The sequence below is a fragment of the Cupressus sempervirens genome, chromosome 3, assembly GCF_028749045.1.
Source record: "Cupressus sempervirens isolate cs-2001-9-10 chromosome 3, ASM2874904v1, whole genome shotgun sequence".
NCBI classification, from domain to species: Eukaryota; Viridiplantae; Streptophyta; class Pinopsida; order Cupressales; family Cupressaceae; genus Cupressus; species Cupressus sempervirens.
Genome location: NC_143120.1, coordinates 1114943225 through 1114962694, shown reverse-complemented (window position 1 = coordinate 1114962694; position 19470 = coordinate 1114943225). Strand labels below are relative to the sequence as shown.

Genomic DNA, 19470 nt, shown 5'->3' with positions numbered 1-19470 from the left:
ACCCTTTTGGGCGTTCTTCGATCCTATGCTGTTGCATTTTGAATTATGTCGATTTCTCTTGAAATCGAGTTTTCGTGTTTCTGTTTTTGTCTCTTGGGGTTTAAAATATATCGTTTAAGTATATTTACGTCAACTTATACTTAAGATATATTTTAATATATGCGACAAATCGTTTGAGATAGGTTTCAGACCTCTCGGAGATAAGTTATGGATTCTAGAAAATTTCAAGGCTTCAGAAATCCAGACTTAGCCAATTTTCAGGGCTTCAGGATTTTAGGCTTAGCCAAAATTCGGGATTCTGCATTTTACCCCAGTTTGGTGTTTTGTTGATGAGTGGTTGTTTCTTGTGCCCTCATCATGTGCGTTGTCGTTTTTGGCTTTGTTTGTGTGTGTTAGTTGGGTAGTGGCGTTCGGAGATTCGTTGGTTGTCGGGATTGTGTTGAAGTCTTCCGTTGCGATCTTTGTGATCCCTGTACGATGTTGTCTTGTGCATTCATACTTGGAAAAAAAAAATATCTTGGCTTGATTTGAATCCTTGTTTCCAAAGATCTCCGGACGGGGCATTACATTTTTCTCTCCACTCCAAACGAGCAACAAAATTGTCTAAATCTTACTATTACATCAAACTTATGGCATTCGTGTCTCCTTAAAATCCAATCAACTCCTTCCATATTTTGCACAAAGTTAAATTATGCTTGGATCCGGAACTAAAAGTCAATCAGATACCGGCTATCAGAGATGAGGTTGGACAATTAATATTGTTGTCGGTAAGAAGGGAATATCGATGAACATGCATCTATAATGTCTACAATTATATTGGCATCGTTGATCAATCCACCTTTTCCCATGCTTAACACGATGTCTAAGACTTTCCAAAAAAAATTATGCTTTATAGATATCGAATGTCTGGAACTTGTATTCACTTCATGTTCGATCCACTATCATCGCTCTCCCTCCGTTGTTGTTCTGATACTTTGACCCTATCCTTTCTCATCCATCTACGGGAGGCTTTCTTTCTCACTACGGGTGGAATTCTACGCTGGAGAGCGTATGTCACGGAGTTCCCATGATCGTCTGGCCTCTGTTTGCAGAACAGGGGATGAACAAGGCCATACTGGTGAAGCAGATTGAGGTAGCCATAGATTTACAGGTGTACAAGGAGGGATTTGTGAAGAGAGAAGGAGTGGAAAGGGCAGTGAGGTAATTGATGGAAGGAGAGGAGGGAAGAAAGGCGAGAGAGAAAATGAGAGAAATGAAGGGCAAGGCGAAGATTGCTATGAGGGAAGGAGGGTGCACAATGAAGGCCATAGCCCGTACAGTGCAGATTTATCAGGCTCTACTTAAAATGGGAAATAAAAATGCATATTTGATTGAGTTGGTTAAAAACTTCAAATTTGCGAACACCGAGAGATGTTTCTTATTACTAGACTCTAGTACCATATATATTGTATCAGTAAGTAGCATGCAACGGAAACAATCATAAATACGAGCATCAAGCCTCTTGCATACTATTTTGAAGATGATAAATCTATTTGAAAATTGCAGAGTTCAGCATATGTCGAATTTGAAGTTTAGAAATCAATTAGCAAATCACAGAGCTATAGATCGCATTTGCAGTGTATGTTTAGTCAAACATAGAATGTTCATAGTTATGAAGCTCAATTTAAAATGATTTTTAGCTGTCTGCTCTCCACTTGATTCAGCTAATCACTTCATGTTCGAAGCCAGATCAGTCAAAGTATCAGGGTGTTGCGCCGCTCCAAATATGGGGATTCGTCTGCTTCCCTGCAAATAGACAATTCTCATAGTTTATCGGAGGGTTTTCAGATTCAAACCAGGGAGTCCAGAATTTCATTTTGGGTCGTCCAAGAATCCTCTAAAGAATCATCCGAGCAGAGGCAAGAGTTCAGAAAATACTGTAACAATTTTTTAAAATCTTCTCTTCGTTCCTTCAGCACCTGTTGTCTCCAGCGCCAATGAGGAAGGGGGAAGATTCTAGAACACAACATTAGTTCCCTATCTTAAGCAGGACTAATAAAAATTAGATAAATATCATAAATTTGTATATGTAAATTAGTAGCCACAAGTTATGCAATATTTGTATGATAGAATTCAAAAATAAAAACAACCCACAAAACAATAGTCATTCACAAAATATAACATAAAACTCAGCAATAACTATTATAGAGACATTTTAGAGTACCCAAAAATCAGGTTGCTTTTACAAGAATCATAATAATGCACATTTTAGAGGTATTTAAATATCATGGAGTTTACAATCGTGTGTTGTTGTCTATACCTTTTACAAGAATTGTAATAATGCACACTTCAGAGGCATTTAAATATCATGGAGTTTACAATCGTGTGTTATTGTCTATACCTAGCTCAATCACCTATGTACAACATGCAAGGCATGATGCCCTAGATGGTAGACTGGGCGATTAAGAAACCAAGCTTAGCAATCACGTCCTTGATATGATCCTCCAAAAGGAAATGATTTAATTCATCCAATGATGCAAAGATATTTTATGGTGGAAGCCGCCTTCCCTTTTATGGAAGGCGGTATCAAATGAGTTGGGAAAGGTTCTTATATGTTTGGAGCAGCAGTCTGGAATGGTGGGCAACACTCAAAAAGGGGAATTTGTAGAGGCGCATGGGAAGGAGATGACTTAGCTGAGAGAGGCCAAGAGTCTGAGGGATGAGTTGCAAGGGTGGGAGAACAAAGGTGCCAAGATGGAGGTGGAATCCAGCACAGAGAGGGAAAACTGGAAAAAGGTGTTCATGCTCAAGTAGAATGAATTGAATGAAATGAAGGGTAAGTTGAATAAAATGGTCGAGGACTTGGAGAAGACCCAGTTAGAAATTGATAGGTTGGCTGGTAAGTTGGCTACTAAGGGGAAATTTGGGGAGATGAAACCCTTTTCACAAGTTGGCCTCATGGGTCAAGAGAAGTATTCAGAATGTGGAGTTAGTCGTATGAATACATGCAAGAAAGATGAGACTCCATTGGATGATATTGCAGGTAAAAGAATGCTTAAACAAGGATTTGAGGATTTTGACAAATGGATGGCTGCGGGAGAGGAAATGGAAATAAGGGAGGCCAAACAATGTAAAATGGACAAGGTTCAACCATTTTCTCATGCCTTCCACAAATTATGGAAGAGTAAATATGAAAGATCCCAGTCAGCTAATGCTAAAAAGAAGCCCAAGAGCATTTCTGCTATCGCTGAGCATAAATGGTCATTTCACACTGTTATGAGGCAGCAGAAGCATATGGAAAAATGCTTGTCCAATGACGGCGAAGGAGACATGTTCGAGCCTCCCAAGAAAAACAACAGAAGTTCAAGGGTCAAGAGTGAGGATGAGAAGGATCCTGGACATACTTGGGAAGAGATAGATCTGGTGAGTAGAGATAGGCAGATGAAGTTGACCACCCAAGTTTTTTTTTGTGTCATTTGACTAGAGAAGTGAAAGGGCTGGAGAGGAGGGTGCCTGTTCTATTTTGGTGTTGGTCATGGCTGAGTGGTTGCACAACAACATAGATTCAATGTTAACTAAACCCCAGTTTGATGCTCTGATACTAAAAGGATCGTTAGAGTGGAGGAAACTTTGTGACGTTAAAGAATACAAACAAAAGTACAATCACCTATGTAAACATGCAAGGCACGATGCCCTAGATGGTAGATTGGGCGATTAAGAAACCAAGCTTAGCAATCATGTCCTTGATATGATCCTCCAAAAGGAAATGATTCAATTCATCCAATGATGCAAAGATATTTTATGGTGGAAGCCACCTTCCTTTTATGGAAGGCAGTGCCGAATGAGTTGGGAAAGGTTCTTATATGTTTGGAGCAACGGTCTGGAATGGTGGGCAACACTCAAAAAGGGGAATTCGCAGTAGCACATGGGAAGGAGATGACTTGTCTGAGAGAGGCCAAGAGTCTGAGGGATGAGTTGCAGGGGTGGAAGAACAAAGGTGCTAAGATGGAGGTGGAATTCAGCACAGAGAGGAAAAATTGGAAAAAGGTGTTGATGCTCAAGCATAATGAATTGAATGAAATGAAGGGTTAGTTGAATAAAATGGTCAAGGACTTGGAGAAGACCTAGTTAGAAATTGATAGGTTGGATGGTAAGTTGGCTATTAAGGGGAAATTGGGGAAGATGAAACCCTTTTCACAAGTTGGCCTCATGGGTCAAGAGAAGGATTCAGAATGTGGAGTTAGTCATATGAATACATGCAAGAAAGATGAGACTCCATTGGATGATACTGTAGGTAAAAGAATGCTTAAATGGGGATTTGAGGATTTTGACAAATGGATGGCTGCGGGAGAGGAAATGGAAATAAGGGAGGCCAAATAGGTAAAAGAATGCTTAAATGGGGATTTGAGGATTTTGACAAATGGATGGCTGCGGGAGAGGAAATGGAAATAAGGGAGGCCAAACAATGTAAAATAGACAAGGTTCAGCCATTTTCTCATGCCTTCCCAAAATTATGGAAGAGTAAAAATACAAAATCCCAGTCAGCCAATGCTAAAAGGAAGCCCAAGGGTGTTTCTGCTATCGCTGAGCATAAATAGTCATTTCACACTGTTATGAGGCAACAGGAGGATACGAAAAAATGCTTGTCCAATGATGGCAAAGGAGACATGTCCCAGCCTCCCAAGAAAAACAAAAGGAGTTCAAGTGTCAAGAGTGAGGATGAGAAGGATCCCAAATACAGTTGGGAAAAGATAGATCTAGGGAGTAGAGATGGGCAAATGAAGTTGACCACCCAAGTTTTTTTTAGCTTTATTTGACCAGAGAAGCGAAAGGGCTGGAGGGGAGAGTGCCTATTCTATTCTGGTATCGGTCATTGCTGAGTGGTTGCACAACAACAGAGATTCAATGTTAACTAAACCCCAGTTTGATGCTTTGATACTAAAAGGATAGTTAGAGTCGAGGAAACTTTGTAAAGTTAAAGAATACAAACAAAAGTACAATCACCTATGTACAACATGCAAGGCACAGTGCCCTAGATGGCAGATTGGGTGATTAAAAAACCAAGCTTAGCAATCATGTCCTTGATATGATCGTCCAAAAGGAAATGATTGATGCGGGAGCATCTTGACCATTCGCATTATAAGGAGGTTCATAATATCGTAATGTTTGAGTCCTTTTAATTTCATGGGACCATGTCAAGAAAGGGTTAAAATACCTAAAATTGCATTCTAATGTGTTAAAAGAAAACATCGTGGGAATGTTTTAAAGAGCATTGTAATTGATAAGCTTGCAGGAAAATAGGTTAGTTTTATAACTACTTTAGCATCTCTTGAAATAGAGAAAAGTGTAACTGAATCAATAGAGAAGAAAAAGAGTGGGAAAGCAAAGAGTTAAGAGAGAGAGAGAGCAAAGGATTGAGTGAAGAGTCTGCTCTCTGGCTGAAGGCCAGAGAGCCAGGCATGTTATTTATGTTATATGTATTTTGTATTTTGAGTTTTTATAGATCAACGTTTATAAGACTCACTCTCTCTATCTTTTCTGCTTGTTATATATTTGTGCAAAAAGTTTTACTTATGCAATCAGTATTTATGAGTTGTTATTTGTGAATGAGGATGAATTAGATCCTAATGATAATGGACATTAAAGCAGACAGATTTACATTTCATTTGTTTTGAAACTGTGATAGAATTCAGTCTCAGTGCAGGAGCTCTATCTTCCAAACTAACCGTTGGATCTTTCCGAGGTTCGAGTATGTTGGTGATAGGATAATTGCGCCCATCTTCACCGGAGTGATCAAGGTGTTTTGATCTCATTCAAAAGTTATACCCCTCTGAATACGGGTCTATCCAGGAGACAGCAAGGAGTCCCAAGTTGGACAACATTAGTCCCAGTACGGGGGGCATAAATTCCAAGCCAACCGTTGGATTTTGATGAGTTTCGGATATATTGTTAATAACCTAGTCCTCCACAATATCACCAGAGCGATCTTCAAAATATTACTTGGTATGAAAGTTATAGCCATTTTAGTGAGGGTCTATAAAACTGTCTAAATGTGGATAGTTATATATTGTGTTTGGTCCCTTGTTTCTTGTGGGGTTTTGATGATATAGAACAGTTGGTAAATGGAAGATAATGTCAAGTTGGTGCTATTTTTTTATTGAATAACAAAAGATTATGAACCTCCACTTCAATATATCTGTCATGGAAGATCAGTGAGATATGCAGATTGAGGAAGATAGAAAAGAGTTTGCAGTATTGAAAGACCGGATTAATGCTTTTTTTCATCAATGATTCAATTCATCCAATGATGCAAAGATATTTTATGGTGGAAGCCGCCTTCCATAAAATGGAAGGCGGTGCCGAATGAGTTGGGAAACGTTCTTATATATTTGGAGAAGCGGTCTGGAATGGTGGGCAACAATCATAAAGGGGAATTCACAGTGGCACATGGGAAGGAGATCACTTTTCTGAGAGAGGCCAAGAGTCTGAGGGATGAGTTACAGGGGTGGAAGAACAAAGGTGCCAAGATGGAGGCAAAATTCAGCATAGAGAGGGAAAACTGGAAAAAGGTGCCGATGCTCAAGCAGAATGAAATGAAGGGTCAGTTGAATAAAATGGCCGGGGACTTGGAGAAGACCCAGTTAGAAATTGATAGGTTGGCTGGTAAGTTGGCTATTAAGGGGAAATTGGGGGAGATGAAAGCCTTTTCACAAGTTGGCCTCATGGGTCAAGAGAAGGATTTGGAATATGGAGTTAGTTGTATGAATACTTGCAAGAAAGATGAGACTCCATTGGATGATATTGCAGGTAAACGAATGCTTAAACAAGGATTTGAGGATTTTGACAAATGGATGGCTACGGGAGAGGAAATGGAAATAAGGGAAGCCAAACAATGTAAAATGGACAAGGTTTGGCCATTTTCTCATGCCTTCCCAAAATCATGGAAGAGTAAAAATGCAAGATCCCAGTCAGCCAATGCTAAAAAGAAGCCCAAGAGTATTTCTGCTATCGCTGAGCATAAATGGTCATTTCACATTGTTATGAGGCAGCAGGAGGATACAGAAAAATGTTTATCCGATGATGGTGAAGGAGACATGTCCGAGCCTCCCAAGAAAAACAACAGGAGTTCAAGGGTCAAGAGTGAGGATGAGAAGGATCCCGAATACAGTTGGGAAGAGATAGATCTGGTGAGTAGAGATGGGCAGATGAAGTTGACCATCCAAGTTTTTTTTGCTTTATTTGACCAAAGAAGCAAAAGGGCTGGAGGGGAGGGTGTCTGTTCTATTCTGGTGTCGGTCATTGCTGAGTGGTTGCACAACAACAGAGATTCAATGCTAACTAAATCCCAATTTGATGCTCTGATACTAAAAGGATTGTTAGACTGGAGGAAACTTTGTGAAGTTAAAGAATACAAACAAAAGTACAATCACCTATGTACAACATGCAAGGCACAATGCCCTAGATGGCAGATTGGACAATTAAGAAACCAAGCTTAGCAATCACGTCCTTGATATGATCCTCCAAAAGGAAATGATTCAATTCATCCAATGATGCAAAGATATTTTATGGTGGAAGCCACCTTCCCTTTATGGAAGGTGGTGCCAAATGAGTTGGGAGAGGTTCTTATATGTTTGGAGCAGCAGTCTGGAATGGTGGGCAACAGTCAAAAAGGGGAATTTGCAGTGGCACATGGGAGGGAGATGACTTGTCTGAGAGAGGCCAAGAATCTGAGGGATGAGTTGCAGGGGTGGAAGAACAAAGGTGCCAAGATGGAGGCAGAATTCATCACAAAGAGGGAAAACTGGAAAAAGGTGTTGATGCTCAAGCAGAATGAATTGAATGAAATGAAGGATCAGTTGAATAAAATGGCCAAGGACTTGGAGAAGACCCAGTTAGAAATTGATAGATTGGCTGGTAAGTTGGCTATTAAGGGGAAATTGCGGGAGATGAAACCCTTTTCACAAGTTGGCCTCATGGGTCAAGAGAAGGATTCGGAATATGGAGTTAGTCGTATGAATACATGCAAGAAAGATGAGACTCCATTGGATGATACTGCAGGTAAAAGAATGCTTAAACGAGGATTTGACGATTTTGACAAATGGATGGCTGTGGGAGAGAAAATAGAAGAGTGAATGTCCCCTTCCAATGCACAGAACACAGATTTCTCCTTCTGTTCTCCATCAATATTGCGTTGGATTCAAAGGTATTCCTCTTTATTTAATTGTTCTTCTTTTGCCTTGCATCAGTAATTCTTCCTGTTTTCTAACATTCTGGTCTTCTCTGCATCTTTTTTGTGTCTTTCTTTTCTTATCCAGTGCAGAAGTAAATGGTGATTTAAATTATCTCAAGATTACACCCTTGAAAATGAGAAATAACATTACCAAATATCTAACATATTTTTATAAAATGACTCAAGCTATGGTTGTCAAGGATGTCTGGCTGCAAGTAAATTATTAAAAACCCAAAAAATTTCACAGTCCAAGCTAGTAGTTAACTGAAACTTTTTAAGTTTACATATTCTCTAAACAGGTAAAATATAGAGGAGTCAGAGTGCAAGAAACCAAGTGCCATATTCAAATCTCGTGAAGATAAGAGTTGGTTTAAACTATGAAGGGGCTTGCACAACAGTCCTCGACAAGTTTAATTAAGTGCGACAAACATGGATTCCAAATCTTTGACAACATCACTCATAACAGGTCTTCTTGCCGCCGATTCCTCCACACAATGCAAAGCCAGGTTCAGAAAGCTTTCAAAACCCATACAACACTCCCCTCTAAGAAAGGGGTCCATCAATTCCTTCACCTGCCCTTTCTCCTGCAATTTTTTCTTCACTGTCTGTACAACATGTTGCCCATCTTCAAATGCTTCCTTTGCCGTTATGATTTCCAATAATACAACACCAAAACTGTAAACATCACTCTTCTCGCTTAACTCATATGTTATGAAGAACTCTGGATCCATGTACCCCTGTCAAAATCATTAAGATCAATAAAACTGCAATCTTTACAAGTTAATTCTAATATTAGTATGTGTAGTTTTTGAGTTTCAGGCCTTTTTTTCATCAATACTGGTTCGCAAGAATGTATCTCTTATAAGAATGAATGGAACACTTAGCCTTCATGGCATCTAGGTTCTAGAAGATACTCGCATTGGGCCTACTCAGAAGGTCGCCCATTCCAGGACTCCATCTACAGTGCACTTAATCTCATATGATGGATGACCTCCTTTCACCTCCAAGAAGATAATCTAGAGAACTTAATTTCAACTGTTTTTATAAGTGTCTCATTCATTCTAATAAGAGAGGTTCTTATGAACCACTACTCATGGAACATAGATTGATGAGTTTGACATAAAAACTACATGATTGAATCTTGTTCCCATTATCACCATTTAACTTTTTCTGTACAAAAATATCTTCTTTAAATTATTAAGAAATAAACTAAATCTTAGGCATTGTACTTGAATTTTATAAGTTCTAAATTGCCTGGTATACTCACAGGTGTTCCTTTAGCACTGATTGTCATATGACCAATCTCTTTCCCATAGTCAGACAGTTTGGAAAGGCCAAAATCTGAGACCTTTGCATTGAGATTTTCGTCGAGTAGAATGTTGCTGGACTTCACATCTCTGTGGATTATGGGAGGGTTTGCATACTCATGGAGATATGTTAATCCCCTCGCCGCCCCTAGAGCAATCACTATCCTTCTCCTCCAATCCAGCTGCTTACCCCTCTTTCCTGCATTGTACAAAAGCAAACCAGAAGTTTTATGCCAATAGATTTGTGACATTGATTCTAATTTTAAAAAGATCTAGTCTCCTGCAAATACATCCAGACCTCCGATTTTAAATGCCAACAAAAAGCAGAAGTGGGTTGAACACATTTATATGGAGTTACAAATTAGTCCTAAAATGCCAAAAAAATCCAATTGAGTGTAATTATCGGTAACTCTTCAGTCATTTGAATAATATTAATTGTTGATCAATGTAACATAAAACAGTGAGAAGCACAACCAGATAGATAATCAGCAAGAGATCCATTAGGCATGTACTCATAGACAAGCATGTGTTCTCCATCCCCAAAGCAAAAGCCAATCAGCCTGACCAGGTTCTTATGGTGAATGCGTGAGAGCACTTCAATTTCATTTTTGAATTCCGCTGCACCCTGCACTTGCAGAGATCCTTTCTTGGCCCTCTTTATGGCCACATCTTGGCTCACGTCATTGAGTGTCCCTCTATACACCTGTAATTTCCATGACACTAAAAGTAGGTAAAGAAAAATAAAAATCATTCAAACCCTCATATATTCTTAAAATTATTCTCTATTATTATGTTCTTATCTCTGGATCCAATTTTCATGTTAAAAATTTGCACAGATTCAAATTCAGAAATAAGAACATAGCTTTAATTATTCTCTGTTGTTTGTATAATTGGCAAATTCACCATCTTATCCCTGTGACCCTCTTATTGAATCAATCTAAATTATCTAAAGATTACATGTTTATTCAAAACAAACTGTCAAATTCTCATTGTGGGGATTTTGATTTTGATGTTTCTCAGCCACTGCTCTGTATTTTAGTTACAAATTAAAATCTTCAGTTATGCTGAAACTGCCTACAACATCCATCTTCAGGTGTGTAATCTCATTACCCATTCTCATATTAAACTCTCTATTGCTTTTTACAAGTCTTCGATTTTGTTCTTTCTTCAGCTTCACAAGCAAAGGTCTTAAGTCACCCCATCACACAATAATATTTAACTATTATACTGCCTTAATGAGTTACATTAAATAGTTAAGACTCCTCAATATTGATAATATGGAATATTAAAAGTGTTTATAGAACATGTAATTGGTTGTTTAAGTTACCATGCCATAGCCACCTGAACCAATTTTGTGATCCTCAGAAAAATAGTTGGTGCATCTGTTGAGCTTGCTAAATGAAAAACATCTGACACCATCTACTTTGGGAGGGCGTTTGCTCTCTGGACTATCTCCCTTCCAGGTTGCTAATCAAGAAATAAGAAGTGAGATTTGTGAGAAGAAAATAACTTAGATTGCAGAAGATAACATTTGAAGGGATGGAAACATACAGGAACGTCGGAAAACTAATTTACCAAAGGGTTTGCTCAGTTTAATTGCCTTCTCAGCCCTCCATTTTTGCCTAAATGCATACCCTGCCGCACCTGCAACAAGAAGAATCAAGACAGCTGCAACACTTGATATACCGAATTTTGCCTCAGAGCTGAATCCTTTTGATTCTCTAGGATCTGAAATCAGCAAGTGCAGTCGAAGTTAGATGTCTCACTAATGAAAGAATCCAAGGTACTTGGAAGTATGAAAATCCATGAACCAAAGGCCGACAATGTCAGACAACAAAAGAATACAAGACAGTTATGTTTTGTACCACCGAAGTTGTAGGAAATTGCTGTGAAAGAGAAGGTGCCGAATTCATCAGGTGGGCTGTAAATTTTGTTGCTAAGAGCGAAACCAATTCTTATGATTTCATATCTTTCAAAAAATGGCTTCCTTCCAAAGGGGAAAAGCTGCACTCCTATGTCAAGATAGTAATGGCCATCAAATGACATGCAGCAGATTGATACTGCTGCTTCTGAGAAATTCAATTGTGTGGACAGTGAATTCTTCAGTTTCTCTACCCTTGAGATATTGCTCAAATCTGAAAAAGAGGGAGCTCTGAATTGGAGTTTTCCTTCATAAGGAACTGCACAATCACAGGTCTCAGGGTTTACTTTGAAATCTCCCCTGCATGTTTTCTCCCCACAGTTATTGGGATTTTCTCTGAAATCTCCACTGCATGTTTTGTTCCCACATGTTCTGAAACTGTCTGCATAGGAAATTTCTGTGGTTTCACCTTGACAAACTTTGCTATTAACAAGCTCTGAATTTTCCACACAAGCAGGATTGCCCCTGAGCCTGCAATTTCAAAAATCCTTGTAGGCAGAACACAAAACCACAACCAAGTGCTCTTCATGAAAATAAAAAGATGCACTTACAGCAAGTTGGTATAGGTTTCTCCGGTAACAGATAAGCCAGTGATGAGATTGTTCTCAAGGTCTATCAGTTGTTGTTGGAGATTTTCCTTTGTGTCTATTTTCAGAGTTCCATTGAGCTCGTTGTTTCGTAGCCTCCTGCTTCATTCAAATTTCAAACCGACCATCATTTACCAATAGTGATACAAAACTATAGGGACAATTAAAGTTATTGCACAAGTTTTGTTGAATCTAACGAATTATAGAAGAGGGCGTTCACATCATCTACAAGTACCCTACTCGATCACAATATGACTGACGGTGTTCTATTTACTTAATTGGACTGGAAAAGAAACCTCACATTGTCTCAAGCTGGGGCAAGCTGAAAAGTTTAGATGGCACCGGCCCTATCAGCCTTCCATTTTCTAGTACTCTAATAATTCAAACCAAACAAATGTTAGAATGAGTGACTTGATATTAACTGTCTCGAAATTCAAACTGAGGGAACTTACAGAGTCGTCAATTGTTCCAGGCATCCAAACCATTTCAAAGCTTCGGAAGCCTCAAATGAATTATTACTCAGGTCTCTGGCATTATTCATACTGATATTAGACCTCAAAACATCAAAACTCATAATTAGTTATTTATTTAAAATGAATACTTACATGTACTGCAGTCTGTTCATTCCTGACAAATCAGGTATTGTACCACTCAGGTTATTATTCGATAGATGCCTAAAAAGATCATGAAATTTCACAAGATTATAAATTTTTCTGTAGTAGATTTTAGCACGATTAAGAATTGAGAGCAGAGAGAAGATTGTTACAGTTCATTAACATTTTTCAGTTGGCCAATGTTCGACGGTATAGGACCTTCTAAAAAGTTCCCATCAAGCCTTCTGTTCCACAACAGGGAGAGCAACAATTGTTGAATAGCTCTAAGCAAAAGTATTGTTTTCAAATCTTTTAGAAGGATGGTGTTATTTCCTTTTCAAGAAAGTCAAAATCTACACCGTATTGATCAAATTCAGAGAGGATTAAAGACCCACATAACTTCTAAGGTTTGTACATGCCCAAAAGTCGATGGAATCTCTCCCACAAAAGTATTGCTGTCAAACAGTCTACAAACAAGCAACAATGGGTGCTCTTTATCACAATACATATCACAATACAGATCACAAATATTAATACTACGTAACCTGTAATGGGGCCCTAACTGAAAGATAATATTTGTACTTACACATGGATCAGTTGCATATCTGAGTGGAAAATATCTGCAGGAATGGAACTATTCAGTCTGTTTGAATTCAAGTGGCTGTTTACAAGAAATCATAAAAGAATTAGCACCATTTTGTAAGTACTAGGTAGAAGAATATTTATCCTTAAACTTTCATACTCACAAGTGTTGAGCATTAACTAGCCTGTCTAACCCTAATCCATTTAAGCTTGATACTGGGAGGGATCCAGACAGTTGATTATTGGCTAGATCAAGCAAGTGAAGTTTTGTCAGATTACCCACAGATGGTGGAATGTGGCCACTGAAACTGTTTGAACTCAAGTCCCTGAAAAACATAAAAATAAGCTCATTTCATGCAGGTTAAAACCAATTTTTTTGAAGAGCAAATGGAATATTGAGAAACCATAGTATAATAAGAACAAGAAGATTTCCACAAACCATATGAAACTCCTCAATTATGTTTCCGGATTTGATTGTGTGAATATTTTTGGATTTGACTTTTCGGATCACACTCTGTGATCCATTATCAGGATAAGAGAGAGAGCATCATGAGAAATGTTGATGCAAAAATATTCATACAATCAAATCCAGAAACATAATTGAACAGTACCATAGTACAAGTTAAGTCTGGAGAAATGATTTTCTTACAGAAAAGTAAGCTCTTTCAGGTTGCCTAATTCGTGTGGTATATTTCCAGTAAAGCCACAGCCTATCAAAACCCTGAAGAAACAACGTGTTATGACGGCGAACTAATTTTGAACATAAATTGCTAATAATTTGAAAAAGATGAACTTACAAGCTCTCAAGGTTGATCAAATTTCCCAGGGTGATTGGGATGGGTCCAGTCAGTTCTTTATTGTACGACAAATCTCTGAAACAAAAGGCTATAATTTCAATACAGTAATCAAGATGCATTGGCTTGGGAGGTAAAAAAAGCCTCCGCTGACTAATTTTACTGTTCGCTTACAGAGATTGCAAGCTGCTAAGAAATCCAATTTCTACAGCAAGTGTTCCCGACAGGCTCATGCTAGATAATGTCCTGTTCAACCGAATTTAGATGGTGTCAAATCACAAAACCCAAATAACTTTATCCTCCGTGGAACACAAACAATATATGGTTTCTTACAGTGAAGTTATTCTTGAAGCAGTACAAACAAGACCGTTCCATTGGTTGGAACAGGGATCAGAGCCCTCCCATGTTGGTGGAGTATTTTTCCATTTTGACTTGACCGCCTGCAGCATTTTTACTGAACAACCAACAAGTTCCCAACATAAAAAATCAGCCCCTTTTTTGAGAAACAATTGGGATGACAAGAAAATAGCAAGTTTTAATAGCTATTCTGACCATCAAGCATGTTTGACAGTGCAGGTGCTTCAGGGCAAAGAAAAAAAAGCGTGTACAGAAGAATAAACAGAGAAGTGTAAGATGTTGAAGCCATTGATTTTGCTGTGGTATACCAATGCAGTGCACTGGATTTAATCTATTATCATTCGTGGAGTTGACAAGTGGGTTCCACCATATTCAATGTAGAATTAATACATTTAGAAAACCAAAGAACAAATCCATGGAAATATCTTCCAATTTTGAGATCGGGATGACTGGTTCTACTTAATGTTATGTTCTGGGCCCTTTAACTCGCACCAACTTTCTGTCTGCCATTAGTAAGCTCTTGAATTAGCAGTTTGCTCGTAAACTGTACCAAGAGACTTTCTGAGAAGTGTTTACCTTTATAATGGGCAATTCTTTTGATGAAGAGCGGGCTGTTTTCATTATTACGTAAGGTCAGTCTTGAGGAGTAATGAGCCCAAAGAACAAAAATACATGCGGATAGAGCTCAAATCTGAAAACATGGACAGAATCCAGAAAGGCTTTTAAAAATTAAATTAGCCTTTTTCACTTAAGAACTACTTTGATGCTGTGTGATATATAGATTGCAGGGCTATTGTAACGGTAGAGACAGGTAGCTATCGTATGGCGATACCCATTAACAATATGATGGCAATGTTTTGATTCAAATTAATATGAGCAATGCACGCCTCGTACTCCCATCTCTTTCTTTATTTGCTTCAATTCATATTAGAGTAATAATATGGTGTACTGCGAGAGTCAACTATTTTGTAAGTTAAATACATTGTAATGAAAGTTGCATCAATGATAAATGACTCGTTGTCTTTTTAAGCGAATCAATTGTTTTCCACCTAAAAATTATCAAGTTTTTTTTTTTTTTTTTTTTGCGTTTTTTATTTTGTTTTGTATAGCATAGAGAGTTTCCCATATTTTTGAGTTATTTAAAATGAATACTATAAGGTAAACTAAAAATTATAATATTTTTGTTATAATATTATAATATTTAATTTGTAATTTGTAAGTATTTTTATTACTAAGAATCTATGCATGTGTAATATAATATATAATATACGTACATATATATAATCAATTTTATATAATACAAATCTAATGTTTTAATATTAGAGTAAATAGATGGCTTAACACTTCTAAAATTTTTAAAAAATAAAAACCATTTCATAAGAGAGAATGTTAAGAATTATTACTTCAAAAATGTAAATATGGTTAAATATGATAATGCACATGTTAAATGCATTTGACTCAAAATCATATGCCTAGATAACTAAAAGTAAATTAGGTAAGTATCACTACATTATAACTAACTTCTAGAATGTCACCCAGGAAGTAGTAGTACAACTAACTTTGTCTATGTAAAATTGAGATTCAAATTTAGGTTTTTACTAATAACTAGATAGGCCATAGCTTGATTCAACCAACAATCCTCAAGTAAATGCAACATGGGGAGAAGATTATTATGCATTATAGGTCCTCAATACAAAACCATTTTAGCTATCCATGTATAAAACTCTATTTGGCAAATAAAGAATGCAAACCATTTTAGCTATCCATGTATAAAACTCTATTTGGCAAATAGAGAAAGCTATCCATGTATAAAACAGTATCTAGCAAATAGAGAAATGGATAAAGTATGTTGGGGAACTCCCCTCCAAAAGGGAAAGAAACAAACCAATCATAATGTAAGGAGAAATCACTCATACCCCCAAAGGACTAGATATATCATATTCGTACAATCAATATCACATCATAAAAGGGAAAGGGGGAGAGACTTCATAGGCACCTCATATTAAACAATTTTATAGAAAAATGGTGAATGCTTGAAGAAAAAACAGGACCAGACATGCCTATGGATAATGTTTCTTCCCTTGGAAAAAGATAAAGAAATATAAATACATGAATGCTTCCCATTTTAGATAAGAATTGGGAGAAAATAGAATCAAACTATACAATAATTTCTCCAAAAGTCTACTCATGTGTTGCCATGTCCTAGGAGGATAAGATGCCACAAATTAATTAGGTGGATATGCAATCACAATAGAAGATGCTAAACAAGGAATTAATGGAAACTAATCTTGGAAGAGTGTCAAAGACAAATATCTAGTGACAACAATTATGTTACGAGTGTCATTAAATAGAACAAATAAATCATTAAATGTCTCTCCCCAAATATGAAATGTATGACTTCAAAAATAATAATGTAATGTATGTCAAATAGGAAATAGAAGCATGAAGAAAAGTAGATACATGTTGCAATGAGTCAATGGTAGTACTCAATAAATCACTAAGAAAGGATGAATGTTTGATCTCAACTAGCGTCGTTGAACACTGCTAGGTGCTAATAGAGAGGGTGAGTCAACACAAACAAAAACTTAATAATCTATCACAAATTATTGTGGGGGTTATTTCTCCAAACAATCATCTATTACTTTGGACAAAATCCTACAACCATGTTGGTATGATTTTTATAAGTTATCATTAATGGTCAAAACTTAATATATATTTTTTGTGACATGTTTGAGTTAGGAAAGTGCTATCGTAGTTTAAAGTATGTTATTAGCTATTGGAAGCTTCAATAGGAATAATTGTTATATTGTAAATTGATGTCAAACCTACTTGAGTAGAGTGCCATATCAAGATGATTAATGAAGAGGATTTGAGAAGGAAAGATAACAAGAAGACCTAGTGGAAAGGTCGTGTTATGTGGGATTATATTGGGCACTTGATCAGTTGGGCCTTGACAAGATAATGTGTTGTTTAATCATAACATTGAGTGGAGAAGATGGTTGAGTTGAAGCCTAGTAGAGATGATCAATAGGAAACCAAATGCATAGGCTAAATTGAGCTACAAAGTGGAAGATTAAGGAACTTATAGTAAAAGTTGAGTTATGCTTGTGTCGACCGAGGAACAATTATGGCCGAGCAAAATAGAGTGTTGATCGAGCACTAGTAAAAGTTCATGTGAAGACCATATAAGCTGAACAAGACAACTTAGTGATGACAGAGTTGTCTAGTAATGACAAAGGCCAAGGAACACAATATAAACCAAGTGACAACATTTGATAGTTTGTGAAGGAATTGAGATTCCTAGCCAACATAGTTGATTTTTTGGATTAGTCAAAGTGCATGAAGGATAAGTATTGATGAGCTGGAGCATTTAATGCAAGATAAATCATTTTTAGTACTCCTAGACATAGATTCAACGTGAAGTTTTGAGAAGTATCTAGAAAGAGAAGAAAGAAACAAAATGATGGAAGGATTCGATTAATTTGACCTAACTCTAAGATCAGTGGTGATGTTTAAGTGGAAAAACATCAAAGCTACCTATGTATAAAGATTAACCTAGAGAGGTTAGCAGATGTTGATTTTCTTGACTAGCAAACTAGAGAAGAAGGTTGTAAAGGAGTAGAGTAGAGGTGAAGAGTGATTGCTTGAAGGATTTTCCAAGTAGATCAAAGATTGGAGATGCAAACATAAATGGAGTCATATCAATGAATCAGTAAATGAGCTACATTGTGATTTGTATTTGCAAAGTGAGTTGCATTTATCAGATCAACTTGTTGTTACTTTCTAACTGTATGCATGAATATGTGGCCTTTGTTAACACGCACACTTCAACACGGTCATTGTATGCGGATTCATCCTGGAATGAACATGAGATTGTTCACCCAAGATTTTCCCTGCAAAGCGACCTGTTGCCTTCTATCTAAAGGGATTTTGCTTATTAGATATCCTCAGATTTGAGGTGTAAGAAACCATACCCTCTAAGAATGAAGGATTTAAAGAAATGCAATTGATCTAAATGAATGTGCAAAGTATTCTATATGAGAGATGCAATTTATTCTATTAAACAATAAAAGACATTAAACTAGATGTATGCATTATTAAGCTAGATGAGAATCTAAAATGATAGCAATATGGAAACTAGAAAATAAGGTGAGTACTCAATTCAACAGCAATTCAATAGCATGAAAATTCAACCTCTATAATGAGGAAATGAGGGTCTCTTAAATAGACTTTCCTGGAATCCATCAATGGTTGAGATCGATTTCAATCATCGATCAGGATTGAAGATGAGGTTTAGTTAAGGTGGAAGATTCCCAAATTAGAGGGAGTTAACTGGCTCAGATCTAAGTGTAAGAGTCAGTCAACTCAGATAGACTTCAGTGTGAGAGCAAGTGATCTGGGTCATTTCTAATTTGATCAGCAGTGAACTGGGAATTTCTATTTTTGAATTGAAGAGAAAATTAAGAGAGACGTTTAATTTAATAAAATAAGATATGCTCTCATAATTACCATTTTCTATTTAATTAAATAATTCTATTTAATTAATTAGAGACACTTTTCTTATTTAATTAAATAACTCCATTTAATTAATTTAGGAATAACTTCCCATTTAATTAAATGACTTTGTTTAATTAATTTAGAAGTAGCTTCTCCATTTAATTAAATAATTTCGTTTAATTAATTAGAATAGGCATATTTATTAAATTAAATAAATTTAATTCTATAGTACATTAGCCTTAGGGGATAATTTAATTTAATAAAGTATGAATACTTTAGATTAAATTAAATCAAAATCAAATAGGTTTAATGTGGCTAATATGAGTGCGTACTATAGGAATTAAATAGGAAAATATGATGAATGTAGATTAGGGTTTTTTGCATCTGACAATTAAGTCAAGTAGTGAATGTTAGAACAAGAATTTGCCTAATGAAATAGGACTTTTATAATTGATCAGAAATAGACCAAAATTGGTGATCATGGCAATAAGCCAATTTTGGGGTATTACACTAACCATTGTATCAGTTAAAATCCTTTAATCAGGTTGACCTAATAGTCATTTGTAAATTCTCTAATCAAAATGACATTCTAATGGAATGTTCTTAAATCCTCTAACAAGGCT

General features: G+C 36.7%; 2 protein-coding genes across 2 annotated transcripts; one reads left to right on the top strand and one right to left on the bottom strand.

Moving 5' to 3' along the window:
• Positions 1-6265: 6265 nt before the first annotated feature.
• LOC149570693 (uncharacterized) lies at positions 6266-14976 on the top strand. Its single transcript, XM_089823235.1, has 2 exons — positions 6266-8182; positions 14570-14976. Exon 1 carries the CDS (start codon positions 6387-6389, stop codon positions 7473-7475), a length of 1089 nt encoding a protein of 362 aa, XP_089679361.1. The 5' UTR covers positions 6266-6386; the 3' UTR covers positions 7476-8182; positions 14570-14976.
• On the bottom strand, positions 8430-14447 carry LOC149570694 (leucine-rich repeat receptor protein kinase HPCA1-like). Its single transcript, XM_089823234.1, has 18 exons — positions 14327-14447; positions 14168-14239; positions 13997-14071; positions 13849-13920; positions 13364-13525; positions 13204-13278; positions 13013-13084; positions 12791-12862; positions 12630-12698; positions 12477-12551; positions 12326-12397; positions 11989-12123; positions 11382-11908; positions 11092-11244; positions 10844-10983; positions 9991-10219; positions 9477-9715; positions 8430-8946 (listed from the first exon to the last, which is right to left on the bottom strand). Exons 1-18 carry the CDS (start codon positions 14440-14442, stop codon positions 8620-8622), a joined length of 2682 nt encoding a protein of 893 aa, XP_089679360.1. The 5' UTR covers positions 14443-14447; the 3' UTR covers positions 8430-8619.
• Positions 14977-19470: the final 4494 nt, after the last annotated feature.